At 30.2% G+C, this 15898-nt stretch overlaps 1 protein-coding gene across 2 annotated transcripts in view; it reads right to left on the bottom strand.

Annotated features, from left to right (window-relative positions):
• The window catches only part of LOC129907245 (uncharacterized), a 236637-nt gene that overhangs the window by 112805 nt on the left and 107934 nt on the right, over positions 1–15898 (bottom strand). For both annotated transcript variants that reach the window (XR_008770988.1, XM_055983358.1), the window contains exons 6-9: positions 9642–9776; positions 9120–9266; positions 8842–8970; positions 8543–8616 (exon numbers count right to left, since the gene is read on the bottom strand). Coding sequence is in view for 1 of the 2 variants with exons in the window: in XM_055983358.1 (XP_055839333.1) it covers positions 8543–8616; positions 8842–8970; positions 9120–9266; positions 9642–9776 (485 nt within the window). In the remaining variant the exon portion in view is untranslated. The remainder of the gene's footprint in view (positions 1–8542; positions 8617–8841; positions 8971–9119; positions 9267–9641; positions 9777–15898) is intronic.

Genomic DNA, 15898 nt, shown 5'->3' with positions numbered 1-15898 from the left:
AGTCATTTTTTCAAAATTTTTCCTATTCCTATTCCTATATTCCGAATCTGAAGTGCACATTTTTAACTTTAAACTGAATTTAAAATTGCTCATAGGAGCAAAACCGAATAGCTAGATAGCTGATTTATATTATACCTACTAGCTGACCCGGCGGACTTCGTTCCGCCATTTCTTGTATTTATTTCTATTTTCGACTTTGTAATTTGTCATAATTCCCAATACAAAAAGGAAATCAAAACATGAAAAGTTCGTCCAATTAATTTAAAAATATTCACTTTTAAAATTTAAAAAAAAGTGGCCTATGTTTTTTAAGTTTTTTAATTTACCATTGTAAAGCTTGTAGTTAATGTAGCGTTATGTGTGATATATCAAAGGAAAGGTAATATTATCAGGATGCTCAATAAAGATAAATCAAATTTTTGTAAGCTCCAGATCAAAAGATGTAACGTGTTGAAAAATAAAGTTTTATTTTACCGATATTTCAAATTTGTCATTACAAAATTAATTGAAACTTTGTACAAATATAGTCTTGCCTATTATCTATCTACACAAATTTCATTCATTTATCTATTGAAAAAAAAAGATAAAATAAAAAACTGTTAAAAACGGCCAAAAAACTTGGGACAAAAAAAAATTGTTTTTCCCGTTATTCGGTCAAAAATCGATTTAAAAATTCAAAAGTTTGTACATGCATGCGCATAATTAAAACCTATATTTCCTAGAATTTTTGCAGACTTTTAAAAATTCCAAAAAAATAAAAGACTACTCAAAAATGTCCCTAAAAATTAGGTTGTTTTTCAAAAATTTTTATTTCAAAATACAGGGCCTATGAAAAATATCCGTTTAGACCCCTAATTTTTTTTTAAATATCTTTCTTATGGTGTAACTCAAATTTCTGTGCAAAATTTTGCGTACCTCTAATTAGTCTTTTGTCGAAGGTCTATGACTGCAAAAAAACCCTCACAACTTGGTTTTGAAATTTTTTTGAATTTTTTCAATACCTTTTTTAACTATTAAATAAATTTGTCTATCATTTAAAAAAAAGTCAACTCTTTACGACTTACCGTTTAGAAAATAGCCTCTTTTTTTTCAATGTCGTGTTACCCCTATTTACCCTATAAAATCTTGAATTTTTTTTGCCTTAAACCTTCTCCTCTTATGCCTCTTTGATTTCAAAAAAAAAATTAAGAAAATGAGTCAGTCTGTGTGGCCGGTTAGCGAACGTACACAAAACCAAACTTTAATATATATAATAGATTATTGGTACCTTAAGCATCAAAAAATTCTAAAATGCAAGAACCTTCAAATTATTATGTCGCCTTCAAATAACCCGAGTATTTACTTTAAATCACCAGTTTTCGACTTAATTAAGCGTTTAAATTCGGGAGTTAAGGTAGTAACGCTTATAGTTAAACATTTCTTATCTTGCCTTTTTAATTGATTACCTAATGAACTTAATGAATAACAAAGTTTTACTATCAGCCATCTTAATTAAATTAAAAAAAAAAAAAAACGGAAGGAATCAATTTGAATCACTAATTAACAAACTAATTATTAATTTCCTTTCTATAATTAAATCAGTTTTGTATTCAATTACCACTAGCTATATAGGAAATTTAATATTGAACTTGAAACAATTTCAAAGGGACATAGTATTTACTTTGTTCCTCAATATTATCAACATCGTCCACCAAAAAAAAAAAAAACAAAACATTGTTTATTTCTCTCTTGCTTGACGAGATAACATCAAAAAAATTACTCAAAAAAAAAAAAAAAAAAATACTCATTAAAAACCACCTTAATTAATCATTCATTCATTATACGTTCATAATGCCTTGCCACTTTAATTAACACGCGTAAAAACGCAAAACAAACAATTTGTTAACAGAACAATATTACACAACGACAAAGTCATTGGACATTCAAAACATCATTTAGCAGTCAACATCATCGCCACCACCGCCAAAAAAGTACCACCAACGCACACTTAAAAACATTCAGCGAGAAGACTTTGAAAGTCAACCAAAAACAAAAAAAAATAAGCTAAATGTCCTGGTCGTAATTAAAGTTTGGGAAAATTACATTTAGAACTGCTATTATTCAGCAATTAATTTCCTGTGGTAATAAATTAAGAAAAGAGGCTTACAACTAAAACACATCACCCTCCTGGTAAGGACAAGGCGGTTAATCGCCATTCATCCCTTTTGCTTCTATTAGGTGGACTGCCCGCCATTGCCACCCAAAATGTACACGCACACTAATGTTGCAGGAGTAGTACTTTGCTGCTCTGTTGCGATAAAGCCAAGGAAATTGCCATTAATTATGAGCAAATCCTGTATCAGTCAGTCCCTGTGGACGTTCGGTCTAGTTGAGTCCACGACAACACGGCAACGATGTGGATGTATATTCTAGTATTTTCGAGCTGCATGTGGCAAGGATTCCCATCAGCTATCATTGTTCGGTTCATCATCATGGACGACACGGCCGGCAGTGGTTGACAGCGTGTTGGCATAGCAACAAATTTGTTGAGGGTTATTAGAAACTTACGATCTTAGGAAGGTATCGAAATTGTTTCTTTTTTTTTCCTGTGCCTTTTTTTTGTAAGCCTTGTTGAATATTGTAAGTTGTACTAAAAGGTCCTGGAAAGTGAAACTGCGAGTATGAGGATGTAACGCAAAGGTGCCAGAGATGGATTTGCAAAAGGATATTAAGTATGCTCATTTCAGAACGGGGCGATCCATGCATGTTTCGAATTAATTTGATGCTTACTTTACTTTACTTACACATCCTATATAAACATGGTTTGTTCCTTTAGCATCAGTATCACCATCAACATCAGCATCAAAACAATAGGGTATTTAGCTGGATGCTATTAAAGGTATAACGAACGTTTTTGTGTTGGCAGAAAATATATTTATATTAATTTGCAGAGGAGTGAGAGAGAGAGAGAATGGAGATTGTGCCTTATATATTTTGGTCGACGGATTTTTATGAGAATATAAATTAATAGAGAAAAACACAGCAAAACATTAAGACGTGGAAATGAAGAGAATTTTGATTAGTCTTAATTCGAGAATTCTCGTCATGCACTTGGCCGGAGATGAAAAAGAGATGGAGAATTTTAGTTTATTATTATAGTGGAAAATGGAGGAAGTATTCAGAGGAATTAAACAATAATAAACTAAATATTCAAGTTTTTGGTGCTGCTGAAAGGAATCAACTAATTTGTTTTTGAAGGGAAGTTGTGTGCTAACTTTAATTAAAAAGTTCTTAGTAAAAGTATAAATTTTCCTTTTGCAAAGGATATCTCATAATAAATTCAATAATGAATCTATTGTCTAATAGAGACGTTTAGTAAGTGTTCCATTGTTTGAAAATTATCGTTGTTTTTTTTAAGTTAATAATAGAATAATTTGGAAAACGGATCAAATTTCAACTTAACCTAGGTTTAACGTTAACGTAAAATCTACTTTTGTAAAATAAAAGTCTTGAGTTACACAGAGAAAAATAGACCACATAAAATAGAACAAAAACAATAAGATTTCTCTATGGTTTTCATCCAAGAAGGAAACCTTATTAAAACAATCGGGTTTTCCTTATTGTTTTAAAATCTGCAAAAAAATAAAAAAAACGATGACCAGGCTGGGAATCGAACTGGAGACTTCAAATCATTAGTCGCCCACCGTACCACCTGAACCAACCTGCCATGAAAATATTGATCGCGATTTTTGTTCTAGTGCTAAGTTGCAAAAAAAATCAACTTTTCAGTCAAATTTTAATAAGATTTTCTCTATAAAAATAATAAGAAATCTCCTTAAAAAAACCTTATTAATCGTTGATTTTAATAAGATTTCCTTATGAAATGTATGGACGGTAAAACAATATGGCAATCTGTTAGTTTTTAGCGGGTCATATTTTTCTCTGTGTAATTTCACATTCGTTTATTTTCAAAGTATGATAAGTCCAAAATCGTTTTTATTTTTTATCTTTTAAACAATCGGTCCAAAAAGTAAATACCAAACTATATTCTGTAGCTAGGTAAAAGTTCTACAAAATATATTTTTTATACATTTTGCTACACTTAACAAAAGAAAATAGAACGTTTTTTTCTTCTCCTGAAAAATTTGAAATCATGGACTTATCATGTTTTGAAAATAAATGATTCAATTGTAGAACATGGTAAAAGCTACAAAGCTACAAGCTCGTTGTAAAATTTTCGTATCTCGAAGGATAGCCGAATTATTGTCAAAAAAGTTATTGCGGAAAAAGCTCATAGGAAATCTTGGTCGAAAACTTCAAGCTAAGCTTTCTTAAGCATCCCCTACAACATATCCAAAATTTAGCTTGCTCGGTCATTTTGCATTTTTTCCAAATGTATATAATGACTGGACTATAAGGAAAAATGCTTGTGTGCTTTAAATAAAAAAAAGTATTCAAAAATAATTTGTAAGCACACAAACATTTAAAGAAATAAAATGCACAAATAAATCGCAACCCGCAAGTACTTGCTCTTATTGTAAAAGTTACTCTTATGTTAAAGCTTTTTTATTGAACAAAATTAGGCAAATATTTTAATTTCGTTAAAGAATTTTAAAGAACATAATAACTATATAAATTAAATAAAATCAATTTTTATAATTAATTAAACACCTTTTTAAATGATATTGTATGCAAAACCAAGTATAAATAGAAATTTTTAGAAAACAAATTTGAAAAAAATCGTTAGAGTCGTTTTTTTTTTAACAATTTTCGATGCATACCTACAAGTTTTCTAAAATTTTTCAAAAAAAAAATAAAATGGAATGTAATTTTAAAGAATATATTATTCAACACATAAAAACGAAATATTGATAAAATTCATCAACCCGTCTTCAAAAAATTGATTTTCAAAAAAAACAAAATATTAAAATATTTTTTAAAAATCCAAAAATTTCTTTTATTTTTTAAAAATTTTATAATATTTTTATACTATTACTTTAACGTTGTTGTATAAAAATTTTAATTGAAATCGGCTAGGTTGTTTATAAGAAACTCATAAATTCAAAAAAATCGTTCTCTTAATGGCCGGTACCGTTAATAACAGTTATTGGCTCTTATGCGTAATACTAGGTAGTCTTAGTCAAAATCGTTTAAAAAAAAAAATAACTTCTCTACTTCCGTTATATAAAATTTCAATCTGCAAGTCGAGGTACATACAGACAGACAGAATTGCTGGACCCACTTTTTTGGAATTCTCCATCCATCAAATTGCTTATTAAAGTTGAAACACTTTGATAGGACCATTTTTAACAACAGTATGGTCATTTAAAAAAAAAATAATTTATTTTTTTTCACTCTTTTATTTTTTCTGTAATCAATGTTAAAAATCTAAGAAACTAAGAGCATACACGTGAGGCGGTCGTGGTCATTATATTAAACAGTTAAATATTGTAAAACAAAAAAATAATTTGGAAAATCAGTTTAGCAAGAATTACCAAAATTCTTTGACATCAAGTTTCTTTGGTATCAAGTTTATCACAAAATTCAAGATGCTTTCATATTTTTCTTTGTTTAGCTTTCCTCCACTTACAAATTCTTTGCGATCTCAACAGTCTCGAATTATTAAAAACATGAATACTCTTTTTATAATTTAATAAATTCAAAAATTTGAAAATAGGTTGGTAAATTTATAATTAAATAAAATATTGGAGAAAGGGCGTTATCTTAGAGTGTGACCATTTTCAATTTTGAGGATTTCGGGTATGACTTTAAGCCCCAATTTAAATTCGCCATCTAAAACGGGAAATTTAAAAATTTGTATGAAATTTAACAGATTTCTCATTTTAAAAAGAGGGACTTTAAATATAATGGAGTCAATAAATTAAGCTTAATCTACTTTTTTAAGAAAATAATTCAAAATAAGGCGATAGCCTAAACTGGACTCCTTTTAGTATTAATATTTATTTATTTTTGGTACTTCATCTAGCTTGGCTCCAACATTCTATTAAATTGCATAGCTAGACACAATGGACGTAAAGTTCACCAAGGAAAACCCACTCCCAAAAAGATCAACAAAACAAATCCCACTATTAAATTCAATTTATTCGCAAATAGTCTGCCTTACGAAGACATTTATATGAATCTCTTGTAGTAGATACATCAACAGGAACATTTTGTAATTGTTCTTCCTTTTCACGAATCCATTTCCGTAGACCAAAATTTGTAGCATTGCCAAAACTTTTCAACAAATCCAAATCAGCACTTGGCATTAAATCACTCACTTGTTCACTAGAACTTTTTTTGATTCTGTAAAAAATATCATTCGAACTTGTCAGATTATCATAAAATTGATCAGCATTGTAAAATTTAACCGAAGAATGATGTCCTCGAGCTCGATTGCGATATCCTTGAGTATAACTTGATTTGAAATTTTCCAAATATTCGTTTTTCTTCAAAATTTTGAAATTAAAATTTTGCTTATACTCCGAGAATTGCGGTTCGGGTATATTTTTAAATTCCACTTGAGTTTTTTTTTCACAAACAGCTCTATTTTCAAACCAATTTCCAATCAATGTGTTGTCATCGTAAATTTTGGCAGTTTTTACATTCAAAAATGTATTTCTATTTCTCATTTTGTTTTTTTAAATTTTTTTTGATTCAAATTTTGTTTTGAATTTTATTGTCACTTAACGTTTTCAGTGATGACTAATAATAATAATATTTTACAGTAAACAGATGCACGATAGAAATTCCCTTTTTACTACAGCATCCAAATTTTGATGACGTCAGAACTTAGCCTATACGTTCTGAAACTATCACATCAATGGAAGTGGCCCAGGAACATTGTGAACTGGAACGAAATCCATTTCCTTTGTTTGAACTTCGTTCCGATTTTGTATGTATGGGAGACGGACACAATCCCGAAATTTTGAACCCAGAATCCAGAAAACCCAAAATCTCGAAAATCCAGAAAACCCAAAATCCTGAAAATCCAAAATCATGAAAAATTAGAATCCCGAAAACCCAAAATCCAGAAAGGCCAAAATTCGCAAATTTTTAATTTTATATAATTTTTCGGAATTTTGGGTTTTCAGAACTCTGGGTTTTTGGGATTTTTGGTTTTCGAGACTTAGATTTTCGGGATTCTTGGTTTTCTGGATTTTGGATTTTTGCGGATTCTGGGTTTTCGGGATTTTGGAATTTTGGGTTTACGGGATTTCAGTTTTCTTCCTCCTTTAATAGGTATTTTTAATTAATTCCTTCTGTAACATAGCCCAATTGCACCTTTTAAACCCTTCTTAATGAAGAATTTTAAAAGAGCTTTTAATTTCTCAACTCCTTTTTAAGTAATTTTGTGCTACTTTTGACGTAACCTTCAGTAAATATAATTGTTTCCGTATTAAAGGGTCTCAAATCTAGTTTTTATGAACACACAAAAATTGAGTTTAAAAACTACATATTTTTGTCTAAAGCCTGAACTACATCAAAACACAAAGTCAAAAAAGTACAAAAAAGTAAACACGATGTTTTTTCTTCTTCCCCCTAGTAGCTTGTTTGTAATCTCCCTTTCATTTTAAAAAAGTATTCGATTCAAAAAGCTTGAACAAGACCAAGCTTTCAATTTTCAAAAAGTTTTAAAAACAAATACACTCAAACAATATTTTATATCCTTTCCGTAAGGTAGCTCTTCGATCACATAGTTCCTGTCATTTTGCGAAAAAAAAAGCTCTTTTGACAAACAATTGAAATTTCAAATACAGTCGATTCCCTATAAGTCGTACTTCCTTTAGGTCAAATTTTCCTCTAACTCAAATTTTTTTAACGTTTTTAATGAAATCGACTGCAGCAAAAAGATTAAATAGATTCCTCTTAGTCGAATTTCCCTCCAACTCGAACCCATTTTCGTGTCCTGTGGCGATTCGACTAAGATGGAGTTGACTGTAATTTGTTTATTTTTCAATTTTTTTTTTATTTGAAATTTAAAACTTCAAAAACAAAAGAGCTTTTTTAATTAATTTTTTTCCAATAGATGTCAGGTAAATATATGTACATGTGATTTTTATATTTTCAGCTTTTTTTTTACTTTTTTGTACTTTTTTGACTTTATGTTTTGATGTAGTTCAGGCTTAACCCTCATTAAATATCTAGATTAGAATATTATCCTTCTAAAAATGTCCCTCTTTTATTTTAATTGAATTTTCAAACTCCATAAAATACAAAATTTCCATATAACTAAAATCGAATATTGTCACGGTTCACTGAGAACATTAATTTGTCCTCGATATCCATTGTCATGTTACACTAACAAACCTAATAAAAATCACTTAAACGTAACGTATCCTCTCCCGTATACCTATATGGCACGCAATATTCAAATGCAATAAATTTGAACAGCTAGCACAGCGCAGCGCAACGATATCCCTCGTGTAAGCGAAAAGTAATCAAACTTAATACAGCAATTTACCATTTGCCGTCGTATATCCCTAAGCTCGTTTCTATTTTTTTTCTTTTTCTCTCTATTTTGGTAAAAACCCTTGAGGACCCATAAATCAAACGCACTCACCTGACACTCCAGCGTTGCACTGCCACCCTCTAATGCAAACACAAGTTGCCTGTAAACGGCTATCATCGGTGAAACTGCATCGGTACCGAAAATGAAAATAGAAAAAAAAAAAAAAGAGGAAAGTCCTCATCAAAATTCCATTCGAAAGTTCTTCTCGAGTCCTGATTTGCGAATCGAATTCTATGCTGCTGCTCAACACACAGACCAACACGACGACACGACACTCAAATCCCGCAGCAAAACGCATATGTTACGACACGAATAATCGAAAACGAATACGAATTTATACGAATACTTACAGTGAACTTCCACTAGGAATGTGGCATTTGCTACTGGCGGTATCCCGTTGTCTGCAAAACAGGTGTAGGGCGCCATGTGATTCCTACTGACATTGCTGATTTGTAATGTTTCTCCGCTTACTGAAGATACTGCACCGCCATCCAAGGATACCAAAAGAAGGAACAAAAAAAAAAAAAATGTGTTTCAAAATTCAAAATCAGAAATTGTTACATCATCACGCCAGAGAACTCAGGAACACACACTTGAGCTCTCCTAGAAATCCTCATTTAAAACTTACACTCTTCCCTCTCGAGAGCAATGGTTCGACCATCGCCACGACGCCACTCGACATGCGGCTGGGGGTTTCCGTGTGCTGCACAAGCCAAGCGTAGGTTCTTCCCTTCCTCGACAATGATGGTCCTTTGGATATCAGGTGCATTGATATCTGGAGTAAGTCGTTGTCGTCGAGTAAAAAAGGGTATGGATGGAATAAAATGGAATTTGTTACAAAAAAGTAGTTTACTGTTCTTTGTGACCTCCATAAAGAGTGAAAGAGAAGTAGTAGTACATTGTTAAGCGATATAAAAGTTGCTAAGGATTTACTGCGGGCACTTGACAACGACCAACCAAACCGACCGACCGATGAAAACGACAACGACAACCAGTACCAGAGGCAACCGACCCTATCTTAGTTTTTTAATTAATAAATCGTATACTTCTTCGTTGTTGTCGTATAGTCGTTGTCATCCTCTAGTTAAGGACTCTGGACTGGATCGAATCCTTACAACCGCAGTACAAACTTGCAACAACTATTTCTTACCTGCAATCGATGGCGGAATGAGCAGTTCACTTGAATAGGTGCCATTAACTTTAACTTTCCATGCGTTTATGCCCGGGATGCCAGGTGTTCCATTAGTGCCGGGCTTTCCGGGACGACCTCGAGGACCGGCAATACCTGTAAGTGAGAGTCAATTTATTGGAAATATTATAGTATTGTATGGTGTTTTACAAGAAGACGTTTAAGAATTTGATCAAAAAGTTTTGTCATCATTTGTGTACCGCTTATTGTTTTGTGTGGAACACAGGGTGTTATCGGAAATATTAATTGGAATTAATTGTTGGGGATAAAATCATATTGTTTGGTCATTGTAAAATGGGTTACAATTAAGGGCAAACTGACGGCAAAACTTGGTTTAATTATTATTTGTGCTCTGTTCTTCAAGTTTGGTTACATTATCTATCGCTAAATCCCATCTAAAATATAAAATTTTAAATTTTTTTTAAGTCAAAATTTCAAAAACTGACACCTTAAAACTTATTGGTAGATCCTAGCCGAAATTCATAGATATCACAAAAACAACTGTTTTTTTTTCGACTGAAATAATTAATAATTGTTACGAATCGAGAAAAAATAAAATGCACGACTGGGTCGCACGAAATTGCTCTTAGAGTTCAAGTTGCTTAAATATTTAAGACTTTTTATATAGAAATTTGGGAAATGTAGGTTCTTGTAGGTACCTATATAAAAAACAAAAAAAAAACATTTAAAAAAAATTCGTTTAAAAAAAAAAATTCAAAATCGTTAGAGCCATTTTTTAAAATACTAATTTTTTATAAATCATTTTTTGGAAAAAAAGTTTTAAAATAAAATTGGCATGCCATTTTGTAGAAATCACTAATCAACATCTAAAAACGAAATTTCAAAAAAATTCAATGTCCCATTTTCGAAAATTTGATTTTTTTAAAAAAAATTTTTCCAATTTTTTTTTTAAAACCAAAAATTTTTTTTTTCAAAATTTTATTTTTGGCTTATACTAAAATCATATAAATGCTTCTTTACAAAAAGTTTCGTTGAAATCGAATAAACAGTTTCGGTACCGCTAATAATGATTTAAAAAAAAAAATTTTTCATTAGAAAATAGACCTTATCTTAAAACTAACATTTGAATTTTTTTAAACAAAATCGTTGGAGCCGTTTTTGAGCAATTTCAAATTTACTAAAATCGGTATATGACAAGTACCGTTATGTTTGGTCCAAAAAAATTAAATCCATTAACGCCCCTCTGGAGCGTCTCCAAAAAATGCTATATACCAAGTTTCAAGGCAATCGGTCCATCCGTTAAGGCTGTAGCTTCTTATACAGACAGACAGGCAGAAAGACAGACTGGCTTCTGGGACCCACTTTTTGAGCATTCTCTACCATCGTAATGTCATGGAAAAATGTTATCTCAACTTTCTTTTTTGTACGAATGCATAACTAAATATATATGTAGTACCTACCTATATCGAAAGTAAAAATATATAAAACTAAAAAAAGTACGTATACACCCTGGTGACCAATTTATCAGAATTTTCTAAATCTATGTACTTTAAAAGACAATATAAGCATGCTTAAACGATGAGGCACTCTGTCAAGCCAATGGAATTCGAAATTCTTGATTTGGAAATCGCAAGTGGAAGCATAGGTGACAACTTGATTGCAGCTGTGTTTTATTTTCCTCGTGATCCAGATCAGATCATTGATTTATTTGTGAAACAATAACAAAACAAAATCCTGCTTTTGTTGTATCTAAAGCTAAAAAAAACAATGATCTGTTCCGGATCACGAGGAAAATAAAACACAGCTTGCGTTAGCGAAAACTTGGCTTATCACCAAGTTCTCTAAATCGGTCTTTTCCTTTTGGATCACCAACCTAAGAAGACCTCTCCTCAAAAATCGAATTTTTCTTAAGGCAAGATCTCAAATTTGAGTAAGTTTTTTCTATCGTTTTATTTTCCCATACAAGCAGTATCATATATAAGAAAAGAGAGGTTGAAAGAATTGATTTATTTTGTACCTACTTTTGATGTCCTTTCAAGTCATATACTTGTTAAAGCATTTAAAACACACAAATATTAATCATCGAGAATTTAAAAAAAAATATTTTTCGTGATTTTAACATTGAGTTTTAAAAAACGATTTTGTATAATTTTTTTTGGAATCGGTTAAGTCGTTCACGAGAAATTCAGTAATCAAAAAAACGGAACATTAATAACGGATCGAACATTATTCACTCTATTTCAGAAGTAGGAATTTGTTAAAGTCAAATTCGTAAGAGCCGTTTTTGAGAAAAGCAACCTTTTCTATTTTTAATTCCTTATCCGTACCGTTAATTTTGGTCCTTAAAAAAATACTTCAATTTCACTCTCTTCCCAGATGGTAATAAATCGCTTCTGTGGATCTTATATAGGAAAAAAATGTAAAAAAAATTATTAAAATTGGTTTTCTTATGCTGATTTTTCAAAAACCCTCGGTTTCAGAGATATGAAATTTTTGAAAAAAAAACTCATATTTTCCTAGGTGTGTTTTGGAGTGTTTTTTAATTTCATGTAATTTTTGTATGCATATAGAAAAACAATCACTTAACTCTATTCAGTTTCGTAGCGGATTTTCAGACACTTTTGCGCCCTCTATCTTCTGAAGCAGTAACTTACATAAATAAAAATAAATAAAATTGTGGCATGAAGAAGCAAGGAAAAAATATACATATTTTTTGTTGAAACATTTTTCAGGAAACGAAATTAATCGATTTGAAAAACAGAGAGGCCCCAATTTGAACTTCGAGGAACAATAAAATGCAAAAAAAAAGTTCTGCTAATAATTAATTTTTGTGACTTTTAGAACTCACTGTTTTCCTTTTTCTTATTAAATTTCTGACATGAAAACATTTTCTGAATAAAGATTTTTTTTAACTGCCATCCATTTAATTTTTTGAACAACAAAATTTCATTTAAGCAATTACTTAACGGAGTCTGGTTAATAGGTACGAGTATAAAGTTACTATAGTTACATACAATATTACTAGTCTAGTTTTTTTTTTATTTTGAGCTCAAGAACACTATACAAACAATACCAAATGGGCGTTTCTATATCCTATTTGAGTAGGCAATTTTTTTTTTGTATGTATGTCTGTCAAAATCTATAGTGATTAGACCTACACTTGTCAACTATTATCTGATCTAAATTATTTTTGACAAAAACAAGGTAATTCATTGGAAAAATGAATGAAAAGAAAAGAGTAGGTCTTCATTGTATTCAATCACCTTCACCATATACTGTCAATCATTTTATGTCATTTGCTTATTTCCTAATTAGTATTATGTTGAAACCTAGAATATGATTTTATAATCAAAATTCAATTGAAATACCTACTATGTGATGGTCTAATTATAGCGTTTGGTAGGTATTAATTAGTTCATTGCATAAACACATTTCCGGCGACTAATTCTATGGTATTTCTAAGTATTAGAAATATGAAATTTAATATTCCGATTTTAGTATCATTAGAGCAAAATATTAATAGGATTTAAGGAATTCCAGAAAATGTACATACGTCGATACTTTTGGATCAGAACTATTATGTTTATATTAGGGCGTTAATTAACCCCTTGTAACCCAAGATCGTAAATTTTAAAATTATTAATGTCAATCGACTTGTCTTTAAATATTATAAAACACGTATTTTTTTAAATTCAATATCTTCATTATTTACTTAGTTATTTCGAAATTTACGGAGTAAAAAAAATAAGTTTTAATAAATAATTTTTGTATAGGTATAAATGCAAAAATTTAAACAAAAAACTATCTTATATTTATTTTTAAGCACTTTCCTAAGATCCGAAAAACCATTTTTACAGACTTTACGATGTAATCTATCAATATCTCAGTCTCAATATTTTATATGTTTTTGGAAAGAGGATTTTCAGATCTTTTGAATGATGTATATAAGTCTATTGTTTAAACAAATTAAGTGTAGGTTTTTATCTCATGTATGTTTTTTAATTTTTTGGCACGATTTTTAAAAAAGTCTAAAAAAAAATGATTTTCTTTACCAAGCTAAATCTCTAAAATTATAACGATTAAAAATCTGAAAAATGTTCACATGATAGCGCTACAATTTTAAAATTCGAGTCTGTAAAGTTTTAAATTTTTTGAACAAATGGTTTGGCTGGAATTTAAAATTGATCGAACTAGGTCCAAGAAACCCCATGTTATTCCCATAAGAAACTTCAACCGCTTGACGGCACAGGTTAGAATGAAGTTAGAGACTTGAAACTTGGGGAATATTTTTTTTTTTTTCGTTTATTTCCAACCATATAAGATCTTAGGAGCATATACAAATTCCAATTATTTTAAAAAAATTAGCATCCTATTGTGCACCTTGCAATTCACATCATGATATGCCATATTTTCTAGTTACAGAAAAGTAGCATATAGATTCCGCAGTTTTGGTCAAATTCAATAAAACAATACATCAATTTGTGCCTAAACAAATATTCTTTCAGAATATAACCTAACTTTATTTTTTTGTTTGTTTTATTTTGCAAAAAAAAAAAAAATGGGTAAAGTTGAAAAAATTGAGGAAAAAATCACTTTTTCAAGATTTATGGGATATTTATGGATCTTTGTTGGTTTGTAATAGATATGTCACATGGGGCTACAAGGCGTTAAGGGTCCGAAAATCAAGTTTCTGAGTGATAAAAACTATTTCAAAATAGTAAAAAAAAAATCCACTAATATTGGCAGATTTTTATTTTGACGCTAGATGGCGCCCCACTATGTTTAAATTTTGAAATAGGTTTATGTTGACTTAAAAGCTAATTTTTTAGATATACTTTAAAGGAAAAGGGTTTGGTGAGGTTCTTGTATTTTTCTGTTTCTAATTTTGAAAAAGTTTTTCTACTTCTTAGGAATTTGATTCTCGGAAAACGAACAACCTAATGTACACATTTATTTCCCAATCAAGGGGCACGGTACACAGTGGGGAAAAGGCGGAAAAAACCCAACTTTCGGAAGTACGATTTATTTTGATACTGCACGTGTTTCTAACAGTAAATTAGTTGAAGAATCAGAAAATGAAAACTGTTTTTCAAAAAAAAAAAAAATTGTGGACCTGGAGATTACCGCTCAAAGTTGAAAAATAGTGAAAACTGATTAAAATACAAGTAGTTTCAAAATTATCTATTTACCGTATAATTTCAAGGTTTGAACCAACTTTTTTTGTAAATAGGCTTAAAATAAATTGACAAACTATATGGTACATTAGTTTAGCGAAAAAGAATTGAATACGATTTTTTTGACAAAAAACATTCCATTTTAGTGACTTTTTATGTTCACATAAGGTTTTAACTACTTTCTCTGTTTGCCTCTATTGGCGGATAGGTTTCGTTAAATATCAGCAATAGTTTTCAAAAAAAAACTCATCCGAAGACGTCCGTATTCGATTTTTATAGCAATTTCAATCTGAAAAAGTCATTCAAAAAAGCAAAAAAAAAAAAGGCAAAAAAAAATAAGCAGCTATTTTCGCCAGACAAATCTTTCTAAATGTATCTTGGTATGCTGAATCTGAATGTGAAGTCCGTTTTGCGAAACAACCCAAAATTTTTGATAAGATTGCAAAAAAAAAATTTAAACCCACAATTTTAAAGTTTTTCCCAATTTAGTCGCTGTTGGGATCAGGAGTTTGTGTTAATGAAACCTGCATTGCACATTTACCTATTAAAACAAATTTTTTTTTCACGAAGCCACTTTTTTGACTTTATTTATAACTATCGGAATCGGAATACAGTAAAAATGGTTATTTGAAGCCTCTCTTATCTTTAGTTCCACTTGTCTCCAAAAAAAGATAGAATGATTGGATGGAATGTTCCGCTAATTGAAGGAAAAGTTTAGGCTTGGTAGCCGTTTAAATTTTTAAAGGAAAAAAAAGTTTCCAAAAAAGTTAAATTTTGAAAAAAATGTCATACCTACCGTTTTTGGATATTTTTCCTTTTTTGAAAATTTTTTTTCTTTGATTTATATAAAATTTAAACGGTATTTATTAATAAAATGTTTAAATAAACTCAAAAGAATTTGATTTTTCTAGTAAAAAAGTGATTGGAAGTAAGTCATTTACAGCTGCAAAAACTTGATTTCAGATTTTTTAATATAATTTTTTTCTGAGTGGACGTGGCAATAAGTGGTGATTGATGTTGGTTTGTCTTGCTATGAGCTACCTTTTCTGCAAATTTCATGAACATTGGTTCAGTAGTTTAGTC

The sequence above is a fragment of the Episyrphus balteatus genome, chromosome 1, assembly GCF_945859705.1.
Source record: "Episyrphus balteatus chromosome 1, idEpiBalt1.1, whole genome shotgun sequence".
NCBI classification, from domain to species: domain Eukaryota; kingdom Metazoa; phylum Arthropoda; class Insecta; order Diptera; family Syrphidae; genus Episyrphus; species Episyrphus balteatus.
This window is presented reverse-complemented; position numbering and strand designations above follow the sequence as displayed.